The sequence below is a fragment of the Trichomycterus rosablanca genome, chromosome 23, assembly GCF_030014385.1.
Source record: "Trichomycterus rosablanca isolate fTriRos1 chromosome 23, fTriRos1.hap1, whole genome shotgun sequence".
NCBI classification, from domain to species: domain Eukaryota; kingdom Metazoa; phylum Chordata; class Actinopteri; order Siluriformes; family Trichomycteridae; genus Trichomycterus; species Trichomycterus rosablanca.
Window position 1 is genome coordinate 2,537,865 of NC_086010.1, and position 26,800 is coordinate 2,564,664.

At 37.8% G+C, this 26,800-nt stretch overlaps 2 protein-coding genes across 2 annotated transcripts; both read right to left on the reverse strand.

Annotated features, from left to right (window-relative positions):
* Window positions 1-6,093: 6,093 nt before the first annotated feature.
* LOC134300749 (free fatty acid receptor 2-like) lies at window positions 6,094-7,074 on the reverse strand. Its single transcript, XM_062985171.1, has one exon. It carries the CDS (start codon window positions 7,072-7,074, stop codon window positions 6,094-6,096), a length of 981 nt encoding a protein of 326 aa, XP_062841241.1.
* Window positions 7,075-9,858: 2,784 nt separating this feature from the next.
* LOC134300750 (myelin-associated glycoprotein-like) lies at window positions 9,859-21,544 on the reverse strand. Its single transcript, XM_062985172.1, has 8 exons — window positions 21,508-21,544; window positions 18,907-19,242; window positions 18,512-18,808; window positions 17,548-17,808; window positions 15,813-16,091; window positions 15,644-15,728; window positions 12,653-12,791; window positions 9,859-10,464 (listed from the first exon to the last, which is right to left on the reverse strand). The coding sequence occupies exons 1-8, from the start codon at window positions 21,542-21,544 to the stop codon at window positions 10,432-10,434; spliced, it is 1,467 nt and encodes a 488-aa protein (XP_062841242.1). The 3' UTR covers window positions 9,859-10,431.
* Window positions 21,545-26,800: the final 5,256 nt, after the last annotated feature.

Sequence of the window (26,800 nt, forward strand, 5' to 3'; positions counted from 1 at the left end):
TTTATTTAGAGCATTCAAAGCATATATGAGGACATGCACTAATGTTGGATGGGAAGGCCTGAGTTGTAATCCTTGCTCCAGTTCATCTCAAAGCTGTCAAACAGTGTTGAGGTCGGGGCTTTGTGCAGGTCAAACTCATCAAACCACGTCTTTCTAACTGGCACTACAAAATGTAAGATAATTAGTGTTATACTGAATGTTTGGAAGCTCACAGCATGTAGAACCTCTCATTTTAGTGTAAGTTCAGTTATACAGACACTAGATGGCGGTAAAGTTCTAGATTTCACAAAGCATGGAAGAAGAGTTTAAAAACAAAGCATGTTCCTATAAGATTGAGACAGTTTATATTTTAATGGTGTTGAATTAGAAGTAATAAGTCCTTAAACTCAATGCTTTTGTGTTTGAAGCCTGCATGCTCAGGGTGAAAGGAATGCTCCACATCAGCCTAAGGTAAATTTAGTCTCTTTTAAATTAAAGTACCTATGGAATAACAAACAAAACTGAGTGTTGGATTCAACACATCTGCACCACAAGCTAACAACATTAATATATTTACAGCATTAGTATTTATACAAAATACATTTTCATTACCCTGGGTTTCTATAGTTTAACACAGGGGTGGGCAATTACATTTTCGAAGGGGCCACATAAGCAACTGGGACTGTTGTGGAGGGCCGGACCAATAAGGTGAACTTAATTCTGCTCAATATTAATTTTATCTCTTTATTTACATTTTCAGCATTTAGCAGACGCCTTGATCCAAAGTGACTTACAATAAAGTTACAGTATACAGTCTGAGCAATTGAGGGTTAAGGGCCAGCAGCAACCTGGCGGTGGTGGGGCTTGAACCAGCGACCTTCTGGTTACTAGTCCAGTACCTTAAGCACTAGGCTACAACTGCCCACTCTTTATTAAAAGCAGTAAATTGTGCAGTTCTAATAAGTTGTTGATGTTTAGATGACAATTAGAAGTAGGCTGAGTAAAACATCAACATTATTTTACTATTTAAACAAACAAATGCAAAAAAACAAACAAATGTGAACAAAATGTGCAGGTTTTTAAACTTTACACTATTTTGTTTTGAGTCTAATTACCTCATTTATTTTTCAGTCCTTTGTTATTGTTGGATATTCTTATTAAAATCACAGAGCTGGTGCTGACTGCTTCGGTTCTGGATGTGTTAAACTTTATAAAAAGTCCTTGTTGCTTTTGCAGTTTAGTTAGTGAAGCTTCAGGTGTGACGCTCCGCATCGTTCATGTTCATGCATTTCTCAGTTTAGTACCATAACAGCGATTTAAAGCCTAAATTGTGATCGTTAAACAGCTTTACACCTGACTTCAGTACATAAATACTTCAGAAGTTCACGTCTTGTTAAAAACTCGACCGTCAGTCACACTCAGCTGTGTTCGCATTACGGTGAAGCTGATACACTCTCACTCTCACACACGTAAAACTTACGGATATTTAAAGACACAGCGCTCCCGTCAAAATCAATCCTGTTATATTGCATGTTTCATGTACATTTATTTACGTCTAATTTTTAATTGCCACGAACCTCATGCGGGCTGGTTGGGGATGTCTCGCGGGCCGTACAATGCCCAGGTCTGGTTTAACATCATGGTTCCCAACCACAAGGGGGCGACAAACATCACATTTGGTATGCATAGCTTCATCTGCTTTGAGGCGTATTGAGTTTGTCAAAATACGATTGCACATGTTAAATACAGTTAAAATAACACACCAACTGGATAAAATACATGTATATTAAAACATTTATAAAAAAAAAAATATTTTCACCTAAAAAGAGGAGGCACTGCTGGGTTGTTAAAAGAAAAGATGTTTAGCTCATGCTTATGAGTTTTAGCTAAACGTTTAGCTGCTAAATTCATTTTATATTTTGCTAATAAAGATTCACAGTGAATCACTTTATTCTTTTGCCAGTTGTCAGTAGAAGAATTCTGATCTAGTGACCAAATATTGTGAGTTTAAATCTCCGGATAAAGCCAGTGTCGGTGCTCTCAAGCCTTCTAGCTTTGCTTCATTTGTAAGAATACAAGCATCTGCTTGATCTTCTAAATAAATAAATGTTTAGGTGCTTGACAGGACGGGTCTAAGGGTGGGAAGGTCGAACGGGGTTTCTTCTCATAGCTGCTGTAATAGCGACCGCTGCTGTCTGGTCAAGGTGCCATCACAAGTAGTAAATACATATGGGGAATACCATTACTCCAATACGCAGCATGACTCTAAGAATCCACTGCTTGCTGGTGTAAAGAAGTGGCAGGCAGGTGAGGGGTGAGAGGTTTTTCAAAGCAGCAGAGGAATCATAGAAAAGTCATGGTACTTAGTACCTGTTCTTTTTTGTGTTTCCTCTGTGAATGATGTGATAGAAGTTCTGAACTGTATTTAAATTATCGCCTTGAAAGTGTGTGAATAAATGTACACCAAATAGGCATAACATTATGACCACCTTCCTAATATAGTGTTGGTCCCGCTTCTGCTGCCCCATATGCAACAAACTGTGATGCTCTGTGTATTCTGACACCTTTCTATCAGAACCAGCATGAACTTCTTCAGCAGTTTGAGCTACAGTCAGGAGCGATTTAATGCATGGGCTTACCTGGGCTTCAGCCCAGGGGCCCTGAATAATTGAGGGCCCCGGATTGGCTTTTTTATTTTTTATTTATTTTGTTAGTTATTTTGGTTAATAAGAATGGGGAAGCTTACAAAATCATTTACGCGTTATTCATATTTCTGACTGTTGATTGGCCAGATAAACGAGCTGCCGTAATTCTGATTGGTGGTTTCAGTTAAGCAACGTGGACGTTAGAGCTAGTATGTGAGTGACATTCAGCTCAGCCAATCAGAATGCAGCACCAGGTTTATACACGTGCGTTCGGACGTTCTGCAGTTAGTTTTGTATGTGAGTCTCGCCTTATGGTCCCAGCATTGAAGTTCGGGTTCTGGAACTAGGCGATCTAAAGTGCTGTAACGCTGTAAAGCTCACTGAAGTCCTGACTAAACAGTTAAAGTGACTCTACCCTGTCGTGTGTGTTTATTCCCACACCTCCACCACCGCACAGCAAAAGACCCATGCATCAACACCAGACAGCGGCTAGGTGAGCCGACCCTCTACGGTAGCAAGTGGCTAATGCTAGCAGTAAAGTGCTGCGATAACGAAAGTAAAAAAAAACACGGCAATGATTTTGTTAAGTAAAATATAAAAATAACTAAAAGACAATAAAATATCAGAATGCATGTAATCACACTACACAGCAAGGGATTTTGGGAATCTGTGTAACCTGCTTAACGTTACTAGACTATATATATATATATATATATATATATATACAGTGCCTTGCAAAAGTATTCAGCCCCCTTGAACTTTTCAACCTTTTGCCACATTTCAGGCTTCAAACATAACGATATGAAATTGTAATTTTTTATGAAGAATCAACAACAAGTGGGACACAATCGTGAAGTAGAACGAAATTTATTGGATATTTTAAACTTTTTTTAGAAATAAAAAACTAAAAAGTGGGGCGTGCAATATTATTCAGCCCCTTTACTTTCAGTGCAGCAAACTCACTCCAGAAGTTCAGTGAGGATCTCTGAATGATCCAAAGTTGACCTAAATGACTGATGGTGATAAATAGAATCCACCTGTGTGTAATCAAGTCTCCGTATAAATGCACCTGCTCTGTGACAGTCTCAGAGTTCTGTTTAAAGCGCAGAGAGCATCATGAAGACCAAGGAACACACCAGGCAGGTCCGAGATACTGTTGTGGAGAAGTTTAAAGCCGGATTTGGATACAAAAAGATTTCCCAAGCTTTAAACATCTCAAGGAGCACTGTGCAAGCGATCATATTGAAATGGAAGGAGTATCAGACCACTGCAAATCTACCAAGACCCGGCCGTCCCTCTAAACTTTCAGCTCAAACAAGGAGAAGACTGATCAGGGATGCAGCCAAGAGGCCCATGATCACTTTGAATGAACTGCAGAGATCTACAGCTGAGGTGGGAGACTCTGTCCATAGGACACAATCAGTCGTACACTGCACAAATCTGGCCTTTATGGAAGAGTGGCAAGAAGAAAGCCATTTCTCAAAGATATCTATAAAAAGTCACCTGGGAGACACACCAAACATGTGGAAGAAGGTGCTCTGGTCAGATGAAACCAAAATCGAACTTTTTGGCCACAATGCAAAACGTTATGTTTGGCGTAAAAGCAACACAGCTCATCACCCTGAACACACCATCCCCACTGTCAAACATGGTGTTGGCAGCATCATGGTTTGGGCCTGCTTTTCTTCAGCAGGGACAGGGAAGATGGTTAAAATTGATGGGAAGATGGATGGAGCCAAATACAGGACCATTCTGGAAGAAAACCTGTTGCAGTCTGCAAAAGACCTGAGACTGGAACGGAGATTTATCTTCCAACAAGACAATGATCCAAAACATAAAGCAAAATCTACAATGGAATGGTTCACAAATAAACGTATCCAGGTGTTAGAATGGCCAAGTCAAAGTCCAGACCTGAATCCCATCGAGAATCTGTGGAAAGAGCTGAAAACTGCTGTTCACAAACGCTCTCCATCCAACCTCACTGAGCTCGAGCTGTTTTGCAAGGAAGAATGGGCAAAAATTTCTGTCTCTCGATGTGCAAAACTGATAGAGACATACCCCAAGCGACTTGCAGCTGTAATCGCAGCAAAAGGTGGCGCTACAAAGTATTAACGCAAGGGGGCTGAATAATATTGCACGCCCCACTTTTCAGTTTTTTATTTCTAAAAAAAGTTTAAAATATCCAATAAATTTCGTTCCACTTCACGATTGTGTCCCGCTTGTTGTTGATTCTTCACAAAAAATTACAATTTCATATCGTTATGTTTGAAGCCTGAAATGTGGCAAAAGGTTGAAAAGTTCAAGGGGGCTGAATACTTTTGCAAGGCACTGTATATATATTTGTACTGGGGCCCATGAGCTGCCACTGAACTCTGTTGTCTTGCGTTGTGTACTGATTTTATGAAAACTATACGTGGGGGCCCACAAGCAGCTGTAGCCCCTGGGCCCACAGGCAGATTAAATCGCCTCTGACCAGGAGTGCATTGTGAGCGTGCAAGCATGTATTTTGGCAGATGTGTGAATATTTTTGCTCCTGTGAATGCTTTAATAAAAATGTATCTAGACTGTTGCTTTCGAATTAAAAAAGAAACTATTAAATTATTTAAGGAAGTAAGGTACAAATATATTTCATCAGGAAGGAGACCCAGAACTTTATGACAGGACTTTATGATGTTCTGATTTAGTAAAAGTATAAAGGGTGTTCCTGAAACCCTTCTTGAATCAGTTTACAGCGATGTTTTCAATACAGTGTGTTGACATAAAGAGGAGGACGGTGTTTGCACTGGAGTTCACTTTGTCCTTGGCGATTATACAACCTTACAGAGCAAACATAATAATGGTCTTCCATAAGATTGTTTACATTTTGTTTAACAGTTGCTTAGGTGCCACCATTGGTTGAAGAGTTGACATCACACTTTGTTACATGCCCATCTATCCTTGTCCATTACTTTTACTTTGACCCAATTAGAATAGAATAGAATAGAATATGCCTTTATCATATATACATATACATTTACATGTGTACAGTACAATAAAATTCTTTATCTGCATATCCCAACTTGTTTAGAAGCTAGGATCAGAGCGCAGGGTCAGCCGTTGGAGCAGTGAAGGTTAAGGGCCTTGCCCAAGGGCCAGACAGTGGCTTGATTGATAACTTTTCAAGTTCTACCCACTGTCTTACCACTGTTTTAGACCTTCTGTCAGTGTTTGGCATGTAGTCACATGATAGCTTTACTATTCCATGATGTGCTGACCATTTTGTCTACTAGTATTTGCCTATTTTTGACCTGGTGGCATCAAATTTTCCCACATTTGATAATTAATTAAAGCAAATGTCTATTATTCAAGTCCTGTGACCTTCAGATCAGGAGAAAATTATATTGAATAATTGTCCTTCATTGCAGACCTGCCTCATGTCCATTTTTATTCAAACCAACAGGTTCTACAATTGTTCCCCTCAAAAAAGAAATCAAAGTTGTTGTGGTGGCTGCAGTTGCCGTGCATTGCTGATCTCTACCTCTTTCGTTTTCTCGACGTGCGTCGTTTGATTCTGTATAGTGTAGACAGTTGGCATGACATTGCCAGGGTAAGACCTCCTCGCCCTGGGTCTCAGGAGGTTCTTAAGAGTTCCTTGGAAGCCGGCTGAGGAGAAGTAAAAGATGATGGGGTCAAAAATTGTGTTGACGGCGGTGAGAAGCAATGCGTCGTCCCTCCACGTCACGTTGTCCTCAATGATGAAGCCAATGACGTGCGTGATGTTGTAGGGCAGAAAGCAGACCACGAAGACCAGCAGCGTACCCACGGCCATGCCTACGGCCCTGCGCCTCTTCCCTCCGTTAAGGCTGGCTGTGCGCTTGAGGATCAGGATGAACCTCGTGTAGCAGACCGTACAGACGATGAGCGGGAGGATGTACAACACGACGCAAAGCTCCAAGCGCATGGGCAAAACCACATCCAGCTGGGGCCCGGTAAAGTTGTTGTAGCAGTTGTGGGTGGGATTATCCCCCTCAGATAGGTGTTCCACGAAATAGACGAAGCAGAGATGAGCCAACGTGGTGATCCAGATGAAGAGGCTGCAGATGAGGCCATACAGAGGCTTCTGGTAAACCTTGTAATGGACCGGGAAGGCCACGCACAAGTAGCGGTCAATGCTGACGGACATCAGCAGCACCGAGCTGGTATAGATGGTGGAGAAGAACACGAAGGTGGTGATCGGACACAGGTAGTTTGGGAGGAGCCAGCGCATCTCGGATGCCGCCTCGTACATCTTGAACGGGAGGAAGAGCAAGAACAGCAGGTCTGAGATGGTCAGGTTGAGCAGCAGGATGTCGGTGAGAGTGGGTTTGTCGCGCAGTTTCTTGATGAATGCGAACAAAGCGAGAGCGTTCGCTGGCAGGCCAATCAGGAAGGTGAGAATGAAGACTGAGAGGATGACCAGGCCTGACACCATGGCTCTGAATGATGTCTAAACATATATAAAAAAAATAATCGAGAGGTTAATGATCCAGTCCAAAATAAAGCTAACAAGTTACACAAGCATATTAAATAAACTCTCATACAATAAACTTACGAAAGAACTGAAGGTCATGAGAAAATATTATTTTTCTTTTTTAGTTTTCTTATTTAGTCACAGAAACATTTTTTGCAGAAATGATTAAAATCTCAAGACTTTGATGGAGTACACAGTCTAAGTGTATGTAAACTTTTGACTTCAATTAAAGTAAGTAGTGTTTTTAAAAAGTGTTTTTATTTATTTATTTATTTTGTTTATCGTCATAAAATAAGGCCGTATATCAGGTCTGTTTCCACAGAAAGACCCTGAACCGGTTGCCAATCTACCGCAAATATCAAGTGTTTATTATTATTACTCTTATTATTATTCTTAATTTTTTGTAAATTATTATTTAAATATCATTATCATTATTATTTTTAATATTGTTATTGTTGTTGTTATGATCATTATTATTGTCATTGTCATTATTATCTTTACTATTATTATTATAATTTTATTATTATTAATAATATTTTAATTATTATTATTGTTATTATATTATTATTAATATCATTTTAATTATTTTTATTAATGTTTATTTTGTCATTATAATATTATTATTTTTACTACTATTGTTATTATTGTTTTATTATTTTTATTTTTTATTATTATTATAATTATATTACTAATATTAATAATAATGAATTATTTTTTTAATTAAAATATTACATTAAAATAAAACTTATTTTAAAAATTATTTCTAATTATTTTAATTATAATTTAATTACTATTATTAATTTTTTACTATTATTTTAATTTTATTATTTTTAACATTATTATTATTGTTGTTATTATGATTATCATATTAGTATTTTCATATTGTTATTTTCACTATTATTATTATTATATTATTATTATTATTATTATATTATTATTATTCATATTATTTATTCATATATTTTTGTTATTATTACTATTATTGTTATATTTATATTATTATTCATATTATTATTGTCATTATTACTTTTATTATTACTACTATTATTATTATTGTTGTTGTACTGAAAGTCACTGATTTATATCTGAACGATACAGAAATTCTGCAGTAATAAGCATTTCAAATCTTGATATACTTACATCAAAGCCAACAAAGTAAAATGTCACAGATGAGTTTTTTCTTTTTGTCCCCACCGTCGCTCCTCAATCATTCCTTAATTAAACGCATCCATTAATATCCATTTAAACGAAGATCCTTCAGCACTGCAGCATTTTATGATTTATTGTAAAAGTTGTTGAGGTGTTGATGTGATGCTGGTTTCTTGGAAGGAAGAAGTTCTTAGACATGCTGACAGCCTGATGCAGAACTTCCTGCTGTCTCAGTAATGAACATAAATAAATGAGGACTGTAAACATTGTAGGGAGTTTTATGATCAGCCATCTGCTTCTACTGAGGTGTGTTTCCACCACCTCCTAATCATCATCTCCTCCAACCTGCTGCACGTTTACTCAGGGATCTTCTTCTAAAATCAACAGAGGAAGGACAGGCTGATCTCTCAGCGCCGGCGTGTGTGCAATAAAAACAACATTCAGATATCAATAGTAAGATGGACGTGGTAAATAATTACTAGGCCAAATTCAATAAAAAGTTTATGTTTTTAATTTAATGATCATGATAGTAAGTAAGTAAGTAAGTAAATTTTATTTATAAAGCACTCTTAAAACAACTTATGTTGACCAAAGTGCTGTACATCGAATAAGCATACATAACACAACATTATATTAAAAAAGTAAGAACCAAATAAAAATACAGAGTAAGAGACAAAATAAAACAAATACAAATAGACAATTTGACAAACTTGACAAACAATTAAAAACAATTAAAATTGACAAACAATTAAAATTAACACAGCTCCTCACTGTTCAAATGCCAGCTTATAAAGGTATGTTTTTAGGAGTGATTTAAAAACAGCGGCCGAAGGTGCTTGTCGAATATTAGGAGGTAGAGTGTTCCATAGCCTCGGAGCATAAACTGCAAATGCACGATCACCTTTTAGCTTCAAACGAGCCCTAGGAACGGTCAACAAATTCTGAGTGAATTCTCAGTGATGTTCATTTACTGCATTTTATTTCCTTTCATTAGTCAAAAACACGTGACTGGTAGTACTGGTGGCCAGGTGGCTGAGCGGTAAAACACGCTAGTCCACCAGTGCTCTGCTATTGGCTGGCCAGACGCCCACACGGGCATGAATGGCTATGTCTGAGGCTGGCGGGTTGAAAAGATTCATCATTACTGCTGCAGTTATGACCTCTGCTGGCAGGTCAAGGCGCTGCACAGAGACGGTGAATAATGGAGAGCAGTGCGTGACTCTTTGTACATGATACAGATCCCCGTGTGAACTCATACAGGTAAAAAGAAGCGGTCAGGTATTGCACTTGCTAGTGTCAGTTTCTATTTGCTACATTACTTCCCCTGACTTATTTAGAGACTCATTTCTTCTTGTCTAAGGATATTAAGTTTCACTTACTCTTAATGAGAACTGAATCTGCAGCACAAATCTGGTGGAGTCGCTTCCTCCTGCGTTGCCATTTTTGGCCGGCAGAGGGAGCACGGAGGCAGGGAGCACTATATTTAAATAAACTTTATTCTTAGATTTTACATTTACAGTAGAAAGAAGCACATTTAAAAGATTTACATTCTTGTGGTTCCAACAAAATACATTACAAAAATACACAAAGGCAGAAAAGCAGCACAAATAAAGAGATATTTAATGTTTTACCTTATCAACTTTACTGATTTTTATAAACAAACACTAGTGATTACATTATGTTGGGACGGGAGCAACGAAAGAGTGGATGGAAGTTTGTGGAATGTGGAACATGTTTCGGAACATTATACATATTAATATTTAATAAAAAGTTCATTCTGTTATAATTTTGAATATGAAAAGAGCTTTAATGAAAGTGCACTTGATTGTTTTTAAGCGGAGAACCAGAGAGAAATCGATCCCTCAGACGACGTGGCAAACCAGCCGTGTTTATATGGGCACAGAGAAGCCACCAGTTATTTACATATATACAAAATTACAAGAATTATAATGATTAAAATCAGGAGGCTGCGTCACAAAATTCAACACAGAACATTCATTAATTCCTTCATATGAATTGGTCAATAATTTACCAATAATAATACAGCAACTGTATCATTTATTATACTGTTAACGTCTGTCCAGTAACTGACCGCCACAATTACTGTCCTGAATGCGGTACGTTCTGGGTTAAAGATGACCGGGGCGACGTCATCATCATGGTTTATCACTAATAAGAGAAATTCTCGTAGACGTCAGGATCCTAGGAAAACACAGAAAAGATGTGGTGCGTGTTAGTGAGTGTAACAGTGAGTGTTGGTTATGGTGTGTGTTAGTTATTGTGCGTATTAGTTCATGTAACAGTATAAGTTATTATGGTGTGTGTTAGTTAATGTAACATTGAGTGTTAGTTATGGCGTGTGTTAGTGAATGTAACAGTGAGTGTTAGTTATGGTGTGTGTTAGTTCATGTAAAAGTGTTTGTTAGTTATGGTGTGTTAGTTATGTTGTGTGTTAGTGAATGTAACAGTGAGTGTTAGTTATGGTGTGTGTTAGTTATGTTGTGTGTTAGTGAATGTAACAGTGTGTGTTAGTTATGGTGTGTGTTAGTTATGTTGTGTGTTAGTGAATGTAACAGTGAGTGTTAGTTATGTTGTGTGTTAGTGAATGTAACAGTGGGTGTTAGTTATGGTGTGTGTTAGTTATGTTGTGTGTTAGTGAATGTAACAGTGAGTGTTAGTTATGGTGTGTGTTAGTTCATGTAATGGTGTGTGTTAGTTATGGTGTGTGTTAGTTCATGTAATGGTGTGTGTTAGTTATGATGTGTGTTAGTTATGGTGTGTGTTAGTTCATGTAATGGTGTGTGTTAGTTATGATGTGTGTTAGTTATGATGTGTGTTAGTTATGGTGTGTGTTAGTTCATGTAACAGTGAGTGTTAGTTATGGTGTGTGTTAGTTATGGTGTGTTAGTTCATGTAATGGTGTGTGTTAGTTATGATGTGTGTTAGTTATGGTGTGTGTTAGTTCATGTAATGGTGTGTGTTAGTTATGATGTGTGTTAGTTATGGTGTGTGTTAGTTCATGTAATGGTGTGTGTTAGTTATGATGTGTGTTAGTTATGGTGTGTGTTAGTTCATGTAATGGTGTGTGTTAGTTATGATGTGTGTTAGTTATGATGTGTGTTAGTTATGGTGTGTGTTAGTTCATGTAACAGTGAGTGTTAGTTATGATGTGTGTTAGTTATGGTGTGTGTTAGTTCATGTAATGGTGTGTGTTAGTTATGATGTGTGTTAGTTATGATGTGTGTTAGTTATGGTGTGTGTTAGTTAATGTAACATTGAGTGTTAGTTATGGCGTGTGTTAGTGAATGTAACAGTGAGTGTTAGTTATGGTGTGTGTTAGTTCATGTAAAAGTGTTTGTTAGTTATGGTGTGTTAGTTATGTTGTGTGTTAGTGAATGTAACAGTGAGTGTTAGTTATGGTGTGTGTTAGTTATGTTGTGTGTTAGTGAATGTAACAGTGTGTGTTAGTTATGGTGTGTGTTAGTTATGTTGTGTGTTAGTGAATGTAACAGTGAGTGTTAGTTATGTTGTGTGTTAGTGAATGTAACAGTGGGTGTTAGTTATGGTGTGTGTTAGTTATGTTGTGTGTTAGTGAATGTAACAGTGAGTGTTAGTTATGGTGTGTGTTAGTTCATGTAATGGTGTGTGTTAGTTATGGTGTGTGTTAGTTCATGTAATGGTGTGTGTTAGTTATGATGTGTGTTAGTTATGGTGTGTGTTAGTTCATGTAATGGTGTGTGTTAGTTATGATGTGTGTTAGTTATGATGTGTGTTAGTTATGGTGTGTGTTAGTTCATGTAACAGTGAGTGTTAGTTATGGTGTGTGTTAGTTATGGTGTGTTAGTTCATGTAATGGTGTGTGTTAGTTATGATGTGTGTTAGTTATGGTGTGTGTTAGTTCATGTAATGGTGTGTGTTAGTTATGATGTGTGTTAGTTATGGTGTGTGTTAGTTCATGTAATGGTGTGTGTTAGTTATGATGTGTGTTAGTTCATGTAATGGTGTGTGTTAGTTATGATGTGTGTTAGTTATGATGTGTGTTAGTTATGGTGTGTGTTAGTTCATGTAACAGTGAGTGTTAGTTATGATGTGTGTTAGTTATGGTGTGTGTTAGTTCATGTAATGGTGTGTGTTAGTTATGATGTGTGTTAGTTATGGTGTGTGTTAGTTCATGTAATGGTGTGTGTTAGTTATGATGTGTGTTAGTTATGATGTGTGTTAGTTATGGTGTGTGTTAGTTCATGTAACAGTGAGTGTTAGTTATGGTGTGTGTTAGTTATGGTGTGTGTTAGTTCATGTAACAGTGAGTGTTAGTTATGGTGTGTGTTAGTTCATGTAACAGTGAGTGTTAGTTATGGTGTGTGTTAATGTAATGGTGTGTTAATGTTACCTTCTGAGTCTGAACCTTTGCTTGATGCCCATTATTAACGTAGATCTCCTCATCTGAATCATATCTGTACTCGTGGTGTAATTTGGTCGTCTTGTCGTTACGGAAAGTGACGTTTTCTTCTGCTGACTTTACTTGTCGTCTAAATACACAAACAGCTAAAAGCTTAATGTACAACATAGTGACAGTAAACACATTTAGAACTCACCTAAACACTCCTCTAAACACACCTAAACACTCACCTAAACACTCCCCTAATCTTACCTAAACACACACCTAAACACTCCTCTAAACACACCTAAACACTCCCCTAATCTTACCTAAACACACACCTAAACACTCCTCTAAACACACCTAAACACTCACCTAAACACTCCCCTAATCTTACCTAAACACACACCTAAACACTCCTCTAAACACACCTAAACACTCACCTAAACACTCCCCTAATCTTACCTAAACACACACCTAAACACTCCTCTAAACACACCTAAACACTCACCTAAACACTCCCCTAATCTTACCTAAACACACACCTAAACACTCCTCTAAACACACCTAAACACTCACCTAAACACTCCCCTAATCTTACCTAAACACACACCTAAACACTCCTCTAAACACTCACCTAAACACTCCCCTAATCTTACCTAAACACTCACCTAAACACTCACTTAAACACTCCCCTAATCTTACCTAAACACTCACCTACACACCCCTCTACTCACAAAATCTTACCTAAACACTCACCTAAACACTCACCTAATGTTACCTAAACACACACCTAAACACTCCTCTAAACACTCACCTAATGTTACCTAAACACACACCTAAACACTCCTCTAAACACACCTAAACACTCACCTAAACACTCCCCTAATCTTACCTAAACACACACCTAAACACTCCTCTAAACACACCTAAACACTCACCTAAACACTCCCCTAATCTTACCTAAACACACACCTAAACACTCCCCTAATCTTACCTAAACACTCACCTACACACCCCTCTACTCACCTAATCTTACCTAAACACTCACCTAAACACTCACCTAATGTTACTTAAACACACACCTAAACACTCCTCTAAACACTCACCTAATCTTACCTAAATACACACCTAAACACTCCTCTAAACACTCACCTAATCTTACCTAAACACTCACCTAAACACTCACCTAATCTTACCTAAACACACACCTAAACACTCCTCTAAACACTCACCTAATCTTACCTAAACACTCACCTTAACACTCCTCTAAACACTCACCTAATCTTACCTAAACACTCACCTAAACACACACCTAAACACTCCGCTAAACACTCACCTAATCTTACCTAAACACTCACCTAAACACTCCTCTAAACACTCACCTAATCTTACCTAAACACTCACCTAAACACTCACCTAAACCCTCCTCTAAACACTCACCTAAACACTCCTCTAAACACACCTAAACACTCCTCTAAACACTCCTCTAAACACACCAAAACACTCCTCTAATCTTACCTAAACACTCACCTACACACCCCTCTACTCACCTAATCTTACCTAAACACTCACCTAAACACTCACCTAATGTTACCTAAACACACACCTAAACACTCCTCTAAACACTCACCTAATCTTACCTAAACACTCACCTACACACCCCTCTAATCACTCACCTAATCTTACCTAAACACTCACCTAAACACTCACCTAATCTTACCTAAACACACACCTAAACACTCCTCTAAACTCACCTAATCTTACCTAAACACTCCTCTAAACACTCACCTAATCTTACCTAAACACTCACCTAAACACTCACCTAATCTTACCTAAACACACACCTAAACACTCCTCTAAACACTCACCTAATCTTACCTAAACACTCACCTAATCTTACCTAAACACACACCTAAACACTCCTCTAAACACTCACCTAATCTTACCTAAACACTCACCTAAACACTCACCTAATCTTACCTAAACACACACCTAAACACTCCTCTAAACACTCACCTAATCTTACCTAAACACACACCTAAACACTCCTCTAAACACTCACCTAATCTTACCTAAACACTCACCTAAACACACACTTAAACACTCACCTAATCTTACCTAAACACTCCTCTAAACACTCACCTAAACACTCACCTAATCTTACCTAAACACACACCTAAACACTCCTCTAAACACTCACCTAATCTTACCTAAACACTCACCTAAACACACACCTAAACACTCACCTAATCTTACCTACACACCTAAACACTCCTCTAAACACAACTAAACACTCACCTAAACACACACCTAAACACTCACCTAATCTTACCTAAACACACACCTAAACACTCCTCTAAACACTCACCTAATCTTACCTAAACTCTCACCTAAACACACCTCTAAACACAACTAAACACTCACCTAAACACTCCTTTAAATGCTCCCCCTAAACACTCACCTAAACAGTCCTCTAAACACTCACCTAAACACTCAGCTAAACACACCTAAACACTCCCCATAAACACACCTAAACGCTCTTCTAAACACTCCCCTAATCTTACCTAAACATTCACCTAAACACTCCCCTAAACACACCTAAACACTCAGCTAAACACTCACCTAAACACACAGCTAAACACACCCGAACACTTCTCTAAATACTCACCTAAACACTCACATAAATTTACCTAAACATTCACCTAAACACTCAGCTAATCTTACCTAAACACTCACCTAAATACTGAACTAAACACTCACCTAAACTCACCTAAACACTCACCTAAATACTCACCTAAACGCTCCCCTAAACACTTACCTAATCTTATCTAAACACTCAGCTAAACACACCTGAACACTCCTCTAAACACTCACCTAAACGCTCACATAAATTTACCTAAACACTCACCTAAACACACCCATTGCTACAGTAATAACTTCATTATATAATATAAATAAGAATAAATGTATAATGTAAATGTATAATAAAAATAAATGTACCTTCTTTTTCTGAAACAGACTGTAGCTGTCACCACGATTCCTACGATGCCCAGAGCTGCCGCGGCTCCTCCCACACCCCGCATCACTTTAATACAACAAAGAAAACAAATCTGAGATTCCTGCAGTCACGTCTGTCTGACGTACTCACTTAAAAGCCGTGCCAACCTACCTCCCGACAATCCGGAGCGAACAGGCATCTGATAAAAGCTTTCACCCAGGGAGTTCCTTGCACTGCAGGTGATATTCGCCTGTGAGCTGTGGGCTGTGAGCTCCGACACGGTCCTGCGTCTGTCCTGTCTGGTGGTGATGTTAAAGTGTGGAAACACCTCAAGACTTCCATTCACTGTCCATGAGATGTCAGCAGGTGGATTCGCCTCTACCTGACAGACACATCGTAGATTTTCCTCCTGATACGAGCAAAACGAGTCCGGCAGGATGGTGGGAGAGTCTGAGGTGCAAAAAAAGGCAAGTTGGGTTTTGGCTACGGTGTGGTAAAGAAATACACCTGGAATTTTTAACCTGATCTTTACCTCATATATAGTGTAGGGGTGCAATTACCATGGACAATCATTTCAACACCAATACTTGCACTGAGAAAACAAACTCAGTAAAGAGGGAATTAGGACAGACTTTGACTGTTTATGCCAGGAACATATTTTCTTTTTAAACATATTTTACTTTATGAAATCAAGTTATCTATAAATAAATCCAGAGATTTATAACGATTTATGATCATTTTTGATGATTAATACATTAATTTCAACCTTTGTATTGTTACACCAGGGCAATGTCAATATGTTTGAGTTTCTAGATAGCCCTGATGCTTATTCATATTATTGAATAAGCCTATATCATAAATATTTGTTATTTATGGTGTTTTTAATAATTATAACTGCATTTCGGGGCCATTGTTCATATAGTGGACTTAATATTTTGAGAGTAAAGTCATATTTTTTAGAGTGAAGTCATAATATTTCAATAATGAAACGAAGTAGGCTTATTAGTAATAGTAGTAATGAGTACCGGTCCGTGGGTCATTTAGTTTAGGGTTCTCAATGATTTTCCATCATTTGTGAGTAGTATTGGTTTTCTATTTAAATCCTCCAGCCCCCGCCGGTCCGTGAAATTATATCTTACATGAAACTGGTCCGTGATGCATAAAAGGTTGGGGGTTGCTGGTTTAGAGAAGCTCTGCCGAAAGGGAGCATCTCGAACCGCCATTTCAGTGTTGTTATCCTAATAACATTCTGGTACTGATGTTCCAGGAGATCCTCAACGTTCTCAGGTTAGGTTCCTTCCCCTTCTTTTGCACATCCTTTAGCCATTATATTGCAACTTTTCCTTGTTATAATGCCATATTTGTTTTATTTTTATTTAACAGTGGCACCTTTACCATTTGAATTTAACTTGCTTTTATCCAAAGCGACTTACACTTGTTGCTAAGTACAGTGCAAGCGATTGAGAGTTACGGGCCCAACGTGTTACCTTGGTGGTGGTGGGGTTTGAACCAAGAACCTTCTGATTACTAGTTCATTATCTCATCCACTGAGCTATCATTGTCTCAACTGCCGTCATAATTATTAGACAAATAGGCAAACATTATTAGACTCAAACTAATGTTAATATTTAGCAGCTTATGTAGCTGGGCATTTTTCACTTTTTTAGCTCTTGTGGCTTTGCTTTGTGAATATACTTTGTGTTATGTGTTATGTTAGCACTACTCTGTACTTTAGTTATGATAGAAACAGGCTAGAAGGTAACAAGCTCGACCCTGAATTTTCTTGACTTTGCTGCTGCACTGGTTTTCCTCTCAGTACAGGACAGTTAGTGGAAATGATTGTTTTGGTGATCACACATTCACTACAAATATTAAAATAATAAAATATTAAATTAAAAGAACTCACATGTCACATTGAATAACAGCGGCTCCGATTCACCCCGTCCAGCGGTGTTAGAAGCGATGCAGAAGACAGACGTGTCTCGCCTGACGTACCAAAGAGTGATTGTCTTTTCTTTGCTCTGGATGATGGTGTTAGTTGGGCTAATGCGCCACTCGTAGTTAGCTGGTAGTGGGTTGCTGTTGCTGTTGCATTCAAGTGTGATGTTTTCACCCTCAGCGATGACGTTTTCTCTCGTGTGATTTATTTTGATGTTTTTGGGGGCATCTGTGAACATATAAAGGCTGCGAATGAGCAGTCTCAATCATGCATTGATTATTCACTTATTGTAAAAGACGTATGTAATTTATTTAATATAACACTTAGCAATGGGGTTTCTAAATTCAGAAAAAGCTGGGATTTTTTTTTTTTATATTAACATTCAATTCAGGGTCATGGTGGGTCTAATTTGTAATTTTGTGTTTGTATGATTTGTGTAAATCCTATTTATTTAACGTATCCTTCAAGCCACCCAAAGAGGACGGAGGTCCCTGCTGAGTCTGGTTCCTCTCAAGGTTTCTCCCTGTAATTTTAAGGGAGTTTTTTTTAATAAAATAAAATAGGGGTTATTGGTCTGTTGGCCCTGGATTCCATTGTAAAAAGCGCTATACAAATAAATTTGACTTGACCTGACACTGGGGGAACTTGCAAACTCCACCCAGGAAGGACCCGGACGGCTCCACCTGGGAATCGAACCCTGGACCTTCCTGCTGTGACGTTACTGTTTCATGTAAAGTCCAGGCCTGTCCACTGTTACTCAGCACAGACCCTGGTATGAGATTCAAACCTGCCCCTGAATTTCTCTGGTTCTGTTTGTTTGTGATCTCTGGTCAGTGATCAGCACTGCGCTCTCTGCAAATGGAGCCACGCTCACCTGTTTTCACCAAAATCTGAGGTGGAAGAAGATGTTTCATGTAGAATTTTTACTCACATAAGACATTAAGTGTGACTGGATTAACGGCCGGTACAACAGTCTCGGTCAGGTTGCTCCTGCAGCTTATTCTTCGGCCGTGATCCTCACTGGAAGGTCGAAACGTGGCAGAGGCTTCGGCGATCCACAAGCTGTCCTCGCTCTTTGTGTTGGAGACTTTATTGCTAATGGTTTCCAAGCCCAACCATTCGATCTGAGGAGGAGATGAGGGACAGGAATGGCGGATGGTGCAAAATGCGTTGAAAATCTTTCCCTCTTCCACTGAGCTTTGCACGGCAATGCGGGTCTCGGGTTCCACTGCGAGCAAAACATGTCAAAGTTAACGTATGAGGGAATTAAACTTGTGCATGAAGAGTTAGCATCGCTAACGTGTTACATTTGGTTTGGATACTTACAGACATTTATTCTTGTTTTTATATCTTCATAACGTGTGAAGTAAACGTACACCTCCACGTTGTCTTGTTGGCGGATGTTGTCAATCCTAAGAGTGCAGTCTCCCTCATTAGCATTTCCCGGGACTGATGTCCTTCCTCTAAACTGATCAATTATCTCGTCTGTATTTTTTGCGTAAACTGTTGGGTAGCCTCGGCTTTGATATTTGTACCAGTGCAGTACTTTATAGGGGGGAGATTTGCACGGCACCAGAACGCAGCTTCCCTTCACGGCGGTGACTGACTTCGGCACTTCAGCATTCTTCTCCAGGGAGGGACGCAAACCACTCAGCAGTAAAGCTAAAGAGGGAAACAGTGAAATATTTGGTTATTGTCCTATTTCAGTATATTTTAATTAATAAATCACAGCTCTTAGGTATCAAATAAGAGTTTTTAAAGAGAAATTATTATAAAACTATACAATTTGGCCAGGAATATACCGACAGCAATGCCATGGCCTACAAATAGATTTTTTAAGTAATAACAATGACTATACGTGTGCCTATTTAAATAGTGCTGGTTCGAGGCTACAACTTCCATAGAGGCTTAGAGCAGTGGTCCCCAACTTATTTATCCCCTATTTATTACCGGGCTGCACAGTAAGAATGAATAATTAGAGATCGCTAGAAAAGCAGTTTCACTGCTTCTATTTCGGGTGTTATTGTCTTAGAGTCACCCCTAGGTGAGAGCAGCGTCTCATTGCAGCGAAAAAAGCTCATTTTACACCATTTAGTAGAAAGTAGAAAGAACATGGAGCTAATTGTGGCTCTCCGTACATGATACAGTAATACTTAGCAGGTGATAACAAGTGGCCGTAGATTGGAGGGGGCATGTGGTGATCCGGCAGAGGATTCAAAATTGGCAGAAGGTGAAAAAATCTTAAATAAAAAAAATAAAAAAATAAACTCTAAATGTCCTGTTTATAATTTGGAATTGGGTTTAATCTAATAAAATCCTTATATCCTTAAAGATACCTTAACCTTATATCCTTAAAGATACCTTAACCTGTCTCATTCAATTTTAATTTTATTTCTAGCAACAGTAATCAAAGGCAAGTAAGAAAGCACTATACACCCATGTAAACATGCTAAAAGTCTACAACAGTAAAATTGGTCAGTGAATGATTATTAATGTACTGAAAATGTATTTAGTTATTTACTAAACAATAACAAGGTATTATTTAGTAAGCTAGAATTGAATGGTAGGGTTAGACCATGAGCACATCATTAACACTAAAGTGTTTTGTGACATTTCTCACGATGAAATCTGTTTTCACGAAGGTCTGTTTTGCTTGATTACTTGGTATTACTTCCTCTTCTTATTTTTAATCTGCTGCTGCAGTAGCCTGACGCTTTGCTTTCATGAAATTTGCACAAAGTTCATTTGCTAACTTTAGAATGAAGTTCCTCCTCAGTTTCCCCTCAGAGGTTCATGCATGTACAGAGTAGATTGATTGACAGCCGTTGACTTTCTCCAAAAGCCATTTTTTGTTATTTATTTATTATTATTATTTTTACAGAATACTTCTTCACTTGGTCCAGAGCATGTACGCCAGCCTTTGTGGTGTTGTAGTACGAGACTGTTTCAGAGCTTTCAGTCCTTTGTACTGTATAACACCAGTAGCACTTGCTCGATGGTTCACACATTCTTATGTGGTTTTCACTGGTACACATAGTCTTTTATTTGCTTCTACTGAACATTTGACTGGTTTAGAATCTTGTTTTGTTAATATTTATATAATCAATTATAAAATAATAATAATAATAATAGCAATAGAAATAATAGTTGTTTTTAATCTGATCTGTACATACAGACTATTGAATAAATTATTTGTCATATATACATATGAACATGTATAGAGAGGGTTAAGGGCCCAACAGTGGCTGCATGGCAGAGCTGGGATTGGAACTCTCAAACTTTCAGATGATAGTCCAAAGCTCTACCACTAATAATAATAACAGTATAATAATAATAATAGCTGTTGTTATTAATTATATGTGATTCTCTGTGTCTTGGCCTTGCAATGGACTGACATCCTGTCCAGGGAAATCAGATCCACCGTGACCCTGACCAGCATAGCGGATCTGGTCCGCGTACCACACACAGTATTTGCGCCAACCCTCCTGTTTTCTATCAAAGCGCACCTCCCAAAGTCTAGACTGTTCCGGCCAGCCTCCCAAAACAACCTGCCAATCATGTCCAATCGTATTCACCCGACGGGCTGATAACACCGCAAGGACCCATACCTGGTTTCCCGGATCACTGTAATACTAATATGTTCTAATTATACATGATTATTACATAATTACATTACATATCTAACTATATATAACACTCTACATAGCATCTAAGTAATAGTAAGTGTACAGTCATTATTATTCATATTTATTTAATTATTAATTATAACATTCTAACTTCTACTTGCTTTGTGATACAAAACATAAAATAAATTCAAACTAAAATACGCTCTAGTGTGTTAATTCAAGCAATAACATAATAAAATCATAAAATTGTATGAGGTTTAGGTTTAGTTGTCGGACATCACACCACACATCATGTTCATACCTGTTAGAAAAAGCTCCAGCGTCGTGAAGCTCCACATCTTTAGAGTCTATCAACCAGAGAAAAAGAAGAAATAAAAGTACCATGAGTTATGTTAATCATTCAGATTAGGAACCTAAAACTGTATTAATGGCCGGTCACAAAATATGTAGCCAAATATGTAGCCAAAAGTATTTGGACACCTGACCATGAGCTTGTTGGACATCCAGTTTTAAAAACAAATGCTATTAAAATAGAGTGACGCGTGTGATCTTTTCAGCTAGAACAACAGCCGCTCTTCTGAGAAGGCTTCTCACACCTATTCAGATAAAAGAGCATTTGTATGGCTGGGTGCTTTACATTTCTCTAGACTTAAACACGTTTCAAAATCTGCACCTTAAAACTTGAATAAAATATGTTACTGATCACATGGGCACAGAAAAATTAGGAGAATGGGCCTCTTCATGCCTGCAGCCTCCATCCACGGACACACACAGTGTAACCAACCCTGGCCAGCCAGACAATGGCTTGTTTGACTGTAAACAGTGTCACCCACGTTCTGGGAGCTTTAAATGTACTGTAGGGTGCAAGTAAAATAGCCATATTTATATGGGCACAGACAAGGACTTAGGAGGTCATGGCACATATAACACAATTATAATAAATATATAATAATAATAATAATAATATGTAGTAGTAGTAGTATAAAAGCATTTTTTCAGAAAATTGTGTTTCAAACATGTTGCAGAAATCAATGAAATCCTAAAGCTCACATTAAAAATTATATGTAAAATTTCGACTTCAACTGTAATTATCATTCAGTCACATTTTCTCTGCATCAAGCTCTGTACAAAACAATAATCTGACATTTTTACATGTTTAAAGCTTAATAATCTTTATTATTTTTATCATCTTACCTTCCACTGCTACAGACGCCTGTCTTAATAAAGTGCACTCTTCCTGCTCAGCTTTTTTTAAATAAAATCACTTCCCCCTAATTCAGCAGTGGCTCGTTTCCTTTTCACTCAAATTAACTTGCATGTGCAAAACCCACGTTTACTTCATTTCAAAACACTTTGTGTTCTTTAATCAGAACTTTAATAAACTCTCCACAACCGACTGTGTACAACAGGAATTCAGGAAACCAGGGGTGGGTTCTCGTACTGACCGAGTCACCGTCCACACTGTATAAAGCAGAGGTGGGTAGTTCATTTTCCACATAAGGAACCACATAAGAATCTGGGACAGTTGTGGAGTTGTTGATTTGTCCAACCTTTTTGAAATGTACTACTGTAGTGCAGATTTATAGATATAGTAAATATTTATACCTTTTATTGATTTGTTCTTATTAAAACTAGACTACAGGCAGCACATCTCGATGAATCTGTATCTTATTATAAACTATAGGTAGCACGTATTGAGAGGGTGAATCTTATTAAACACTATTGGTATACGATAAATAATATACTTTTGACATTGTGTCAACACTCACTCACTTTCTTAACCGGTTATCCAATCAGGGTCGCATGGGGGTGCTGGAGCTTATCCCAGCTTTTCAATGGGCGCAAGGCACACAGTTACACCCTGGACGGGGTGCCAGTCCATCGCAGGGCAGACACACACACACCCATTCACCTATAGGGCAATTCAGTGTCTCCAATTAATCTGACCGCCCCGCCTGGGGATCGAACCCAGGACCTTCTTGCTGTGAGGCAACAGTCCTATCCACCGAGCCACCATGCCGCCCGTTGTGTCAACACTATATGGTCAAAAGTATGTGGACACTCCTCCTAATGATTTAGTTTAGTTTTCTTCACATCCATTTCTAACAGGTGTATATAAAAATGGTATAAGGTAAATAATATGCTTTTGACATTGTGCCAACAGTTTGGGGAATTACTCTTTCTCTTTTAGCATATACATACATATTTATGTCAAAAACCACAAACACCCGCTCAACCACCCCCACACACACACACACACATATGTATAATGTGTCTAATATTTAACCAGGGTATACTACCCAATGTTAATGTGTGTGGGTGGGGGGGGTGGCTGTTTGTGGTTTTTGACAGTGTCTGCAAAAGAACGTAGGTAGCAAACTATAAGCTTACACAAAGCTACATGCAACAGTACATGCAGGGCACTAAGCCCCCAAGACCTTTGAATATGAATATACTCTTTTATTTTTTTAATTAGAAAGGGAACAATTTGTGACATACTTACATTTGCAAATTTGAAAGGATAAAAAGTAAAGAATGTTTTGCATGTGCCCAGCATGAGAAAAAAAAAAACACTATATGGTCAAAAGTATGTGGACACTCCTCCTAATGATTTAGTTTAGTTGTTTTCTTCACATCTAACAGGTGTATATAAAAATGGTATGAGGTAAATAATATGCTTTTGACATTGTGCCAACAGTTTGGGGAATTTCTCTTTCTTTTTTAGCATGATTACTCCCCTGAGCACAGACCGAGCTCTATAAAGACATGGTCTGACTAGTTGTGTGCAAGAAAGCTTCAGTTTCCTACACAGAGCCCTGGAACCCATCTGTTTTCCTGTCTGAAACATTTAAGAGATCTGGTTTTCGATAGGAACCTGTAGATTAAATGCAGTTAAGTGCATTTAAAACATGTAATGTTATTAGAAGGGGTTTTTATTAAGAACTTAGGACAAAAGATAACATGCTAAGGTATGATAGGTATGTTGATTAAAAGTTTATAGTGTACTGTAATTGTCATATATACACTGATCAGTGGTGTATAAAGTACCTGAAGTCCATACTTGAGTAAAAGTACAAGTATCTTACCAGAAATTTACTTTGATAGAAAAGTCACCTTTCAGAATATTACTTGAGTAAATGTCTAAAAGTATCTGATGTTTAATGTACTTAAGTATTAAAAGTAATTTGATATTAAATGTACTTAAGTATTAAAAGTAGAAGTAAAAGTGAATGCTGTTAGTATAAACGGAAGCAGGGATGGACTGGCCATCGGGAGGGTCGGGAGTTTTCCCGGTGGGCCGCTCTGTATGTGGGCCGCTGAGGGAGTGAAAAATAAATTCTGTTTTAAATATTTCTGAATAATAATCCTGAAGTGTGCATTGGCCCACACCAGTATCCTCACTGCATGTCCATTGGCCAATCACAGAAATGTCCCTCCCCCAGGATAAACCGTAATCACAACCACCGGTACAAAAAATACATAGTGAATGAGTGCGAGATGGAGAAATGGTCGAAAAGGCGTAAAGGAGGTGCAGAAAAAGCTGCAAACAGATGCAGAAAAGTGCAGGAAACTGGACAACCTGTTTGGCAGTGAGGAACTACAGTATAGCCAAAGAGCAGAAAGATATAGTTAGAGTTCAGAGCCTCTGCTTCGTTAGTAACGCCGTTTAAGAAGAGACTGTGGGCCCATCTCAAATGTCGTTTATGCCCTACCTAGGGTACTTCCTAACAGTACAAAACATTTCTTTTAACAGTCACTGAATGATTAGTAGTTATCTAAGCTACTGTTGGATACCAGGGGCTTTAAACCAGCCGTGTTAAGGACTATTTTTGTGAAAGTTCTATTATGTCACGTCCAACATAGTGCACTACATAGGGCGGTGGATATAATTTGAGATGGTACCATTTGTCTCTGCTCCTCATCTTGTCCTATATAATACAGAACGGAAAATGCAGTTGTTCAGGACATTTTTAGAGTGATTATGTGCATAGCTCACATATTCAACATATTAAAGTATTTACACATGCGACTTATTTCTTTGCTCATCGGAGCAATGCACTAATTTGGAACAAACGTGAATCACGTGTGAATAAAAGTGCAAAAAAAGCATATTTACCAGTGTTAAAGGTTTAAAGACTGATTTTATTTCTTGCGGTTTAATGAGACAGGATGGGGAAATCCAATAGAACCATTTAATAAACTGTAAATCTTAATCTTAAGAAATACTGTAGAATTTGTAATTGTGGGTGATAGATGGATAGAACTATTAATCCCAAAGGAAAGTGTTGGAAATAAATATATATATATATATATATATATATATATATATATATATATATATATATATATATATATATATATATATATATTTGTTTGTAGTTATTTTTTTATTATTTAAATTTTTATTATAGTGATAAAGTGAGTGAGTTATTAGGGGGTGATATGTGTGGCGCGATGTGCTTGTAGTGGGCTGGTCAAGAAAAAAGTCCAGGGCTGAATTTTGTTCCCAGTCCAGCCCTGAATGGAAGCAATCGTTTATTAAGATTGTTCTTTTAAGCCTGTAAACCACCTTAACAACCTTTTTTCTTCCTTCCATCTGAACATGATTTGTGCCAATTCATGATTATAATCAACTGTTCGCATGACCTATTTGAAATCACGTCATTATTTAGTGTTTTTTTTTTTTTTTTACCTCATTACTAGCCCTAAATTGTCCTGTTCCAACCTTTTTAGAATGTGTTGTAGGCTTAAAATGCATGTATGTGTATGTTAAGAATTGTAATGAAGTTGACCAGACAAAACATGAAATATTTTGAGGTTCATATAAGATGAAATGAAAGAGTCGATGTAAATGTAAGAAACACTGTGTCTATTTTATTTGCATTTTCTATCCTGTCCCATTTCTTTTTATTTGGGTTGTACATTCAAGTCATTGATACTGTAAATAAACAATAACCAAAAACAACTGAATTAATTATGTAATACACTATCTAGTGCACTATGTAAGGAACACAAATCATCATCTAGTTGATGACAAATCATCATCATGCGTTATCTAAAATACTATCTAGTGCGCTATGTAGGGAACCTAAATCCGTTAACTAATACGCTACCTAAAGCATTATGTAAGAAACACAAGTCTATTATCTAGTACACTATCTAATGCACTAAGTAAGGAACATACATTCTTTTCTGGTCGGGTTCGGGGTCCGGGGGTACCTCCCTGAAATGAGTTTTTGCAACTTGGGATGTCTGTTAATAATATATTAATGCTAATAATTTTTACTTTACTTTGTTAATCATTCCTAACTTACATCAGTGTGTTGGACGGGGAGATTCTGATATGTTGATATTTCTGTATCTGTGATCTGCGTGAAAGACGCGCTTCACTCTGATCGCTGATAGAAAACATGTTTTGCACATGCGCAGTAATGTGTTTAACCACAGATCTAGTTTACAAAAGCAGATTTACCAAACCTCACATCATTCAGCTAAATCTAAATCTTGTTTTATTTTATAGTAAAGAGTAACGAACTTACATACGGTAAATGTATCGGAGTAAAAGTACAATACAGTACAATCATTTCTTTAGG

Coding starts and splice junctions, on each gene's coding strand:
- LOC134300749 (XM_062985171.1), bottom strand. CDS start 7,074: ATGGTGTCAGGCCTGGTCATCCTCTCAGTCTTCATTCTCACCTTCCTG.
- LOC134300750 (XM_062985172.1), bottom strand. CDS start 21,544: ATGTGGAGCTTCACGACGCTGGAGCTTTTTCTAACAG. Junction 19,243..21,507: donor GCTGGAGCTTTTTCTAACAG/GTATGAACATGA, acceptor TTCCCTCTTTAG/CTTTACTGCTGAGTGGTTTG. Junction 18,809..18,906: donor AAAAACAAGAATAAATGTCT/GTAAGTATCCAA, acceptor TTTTGCTCGCAG/TGGAACCCGAGACCCGCATT.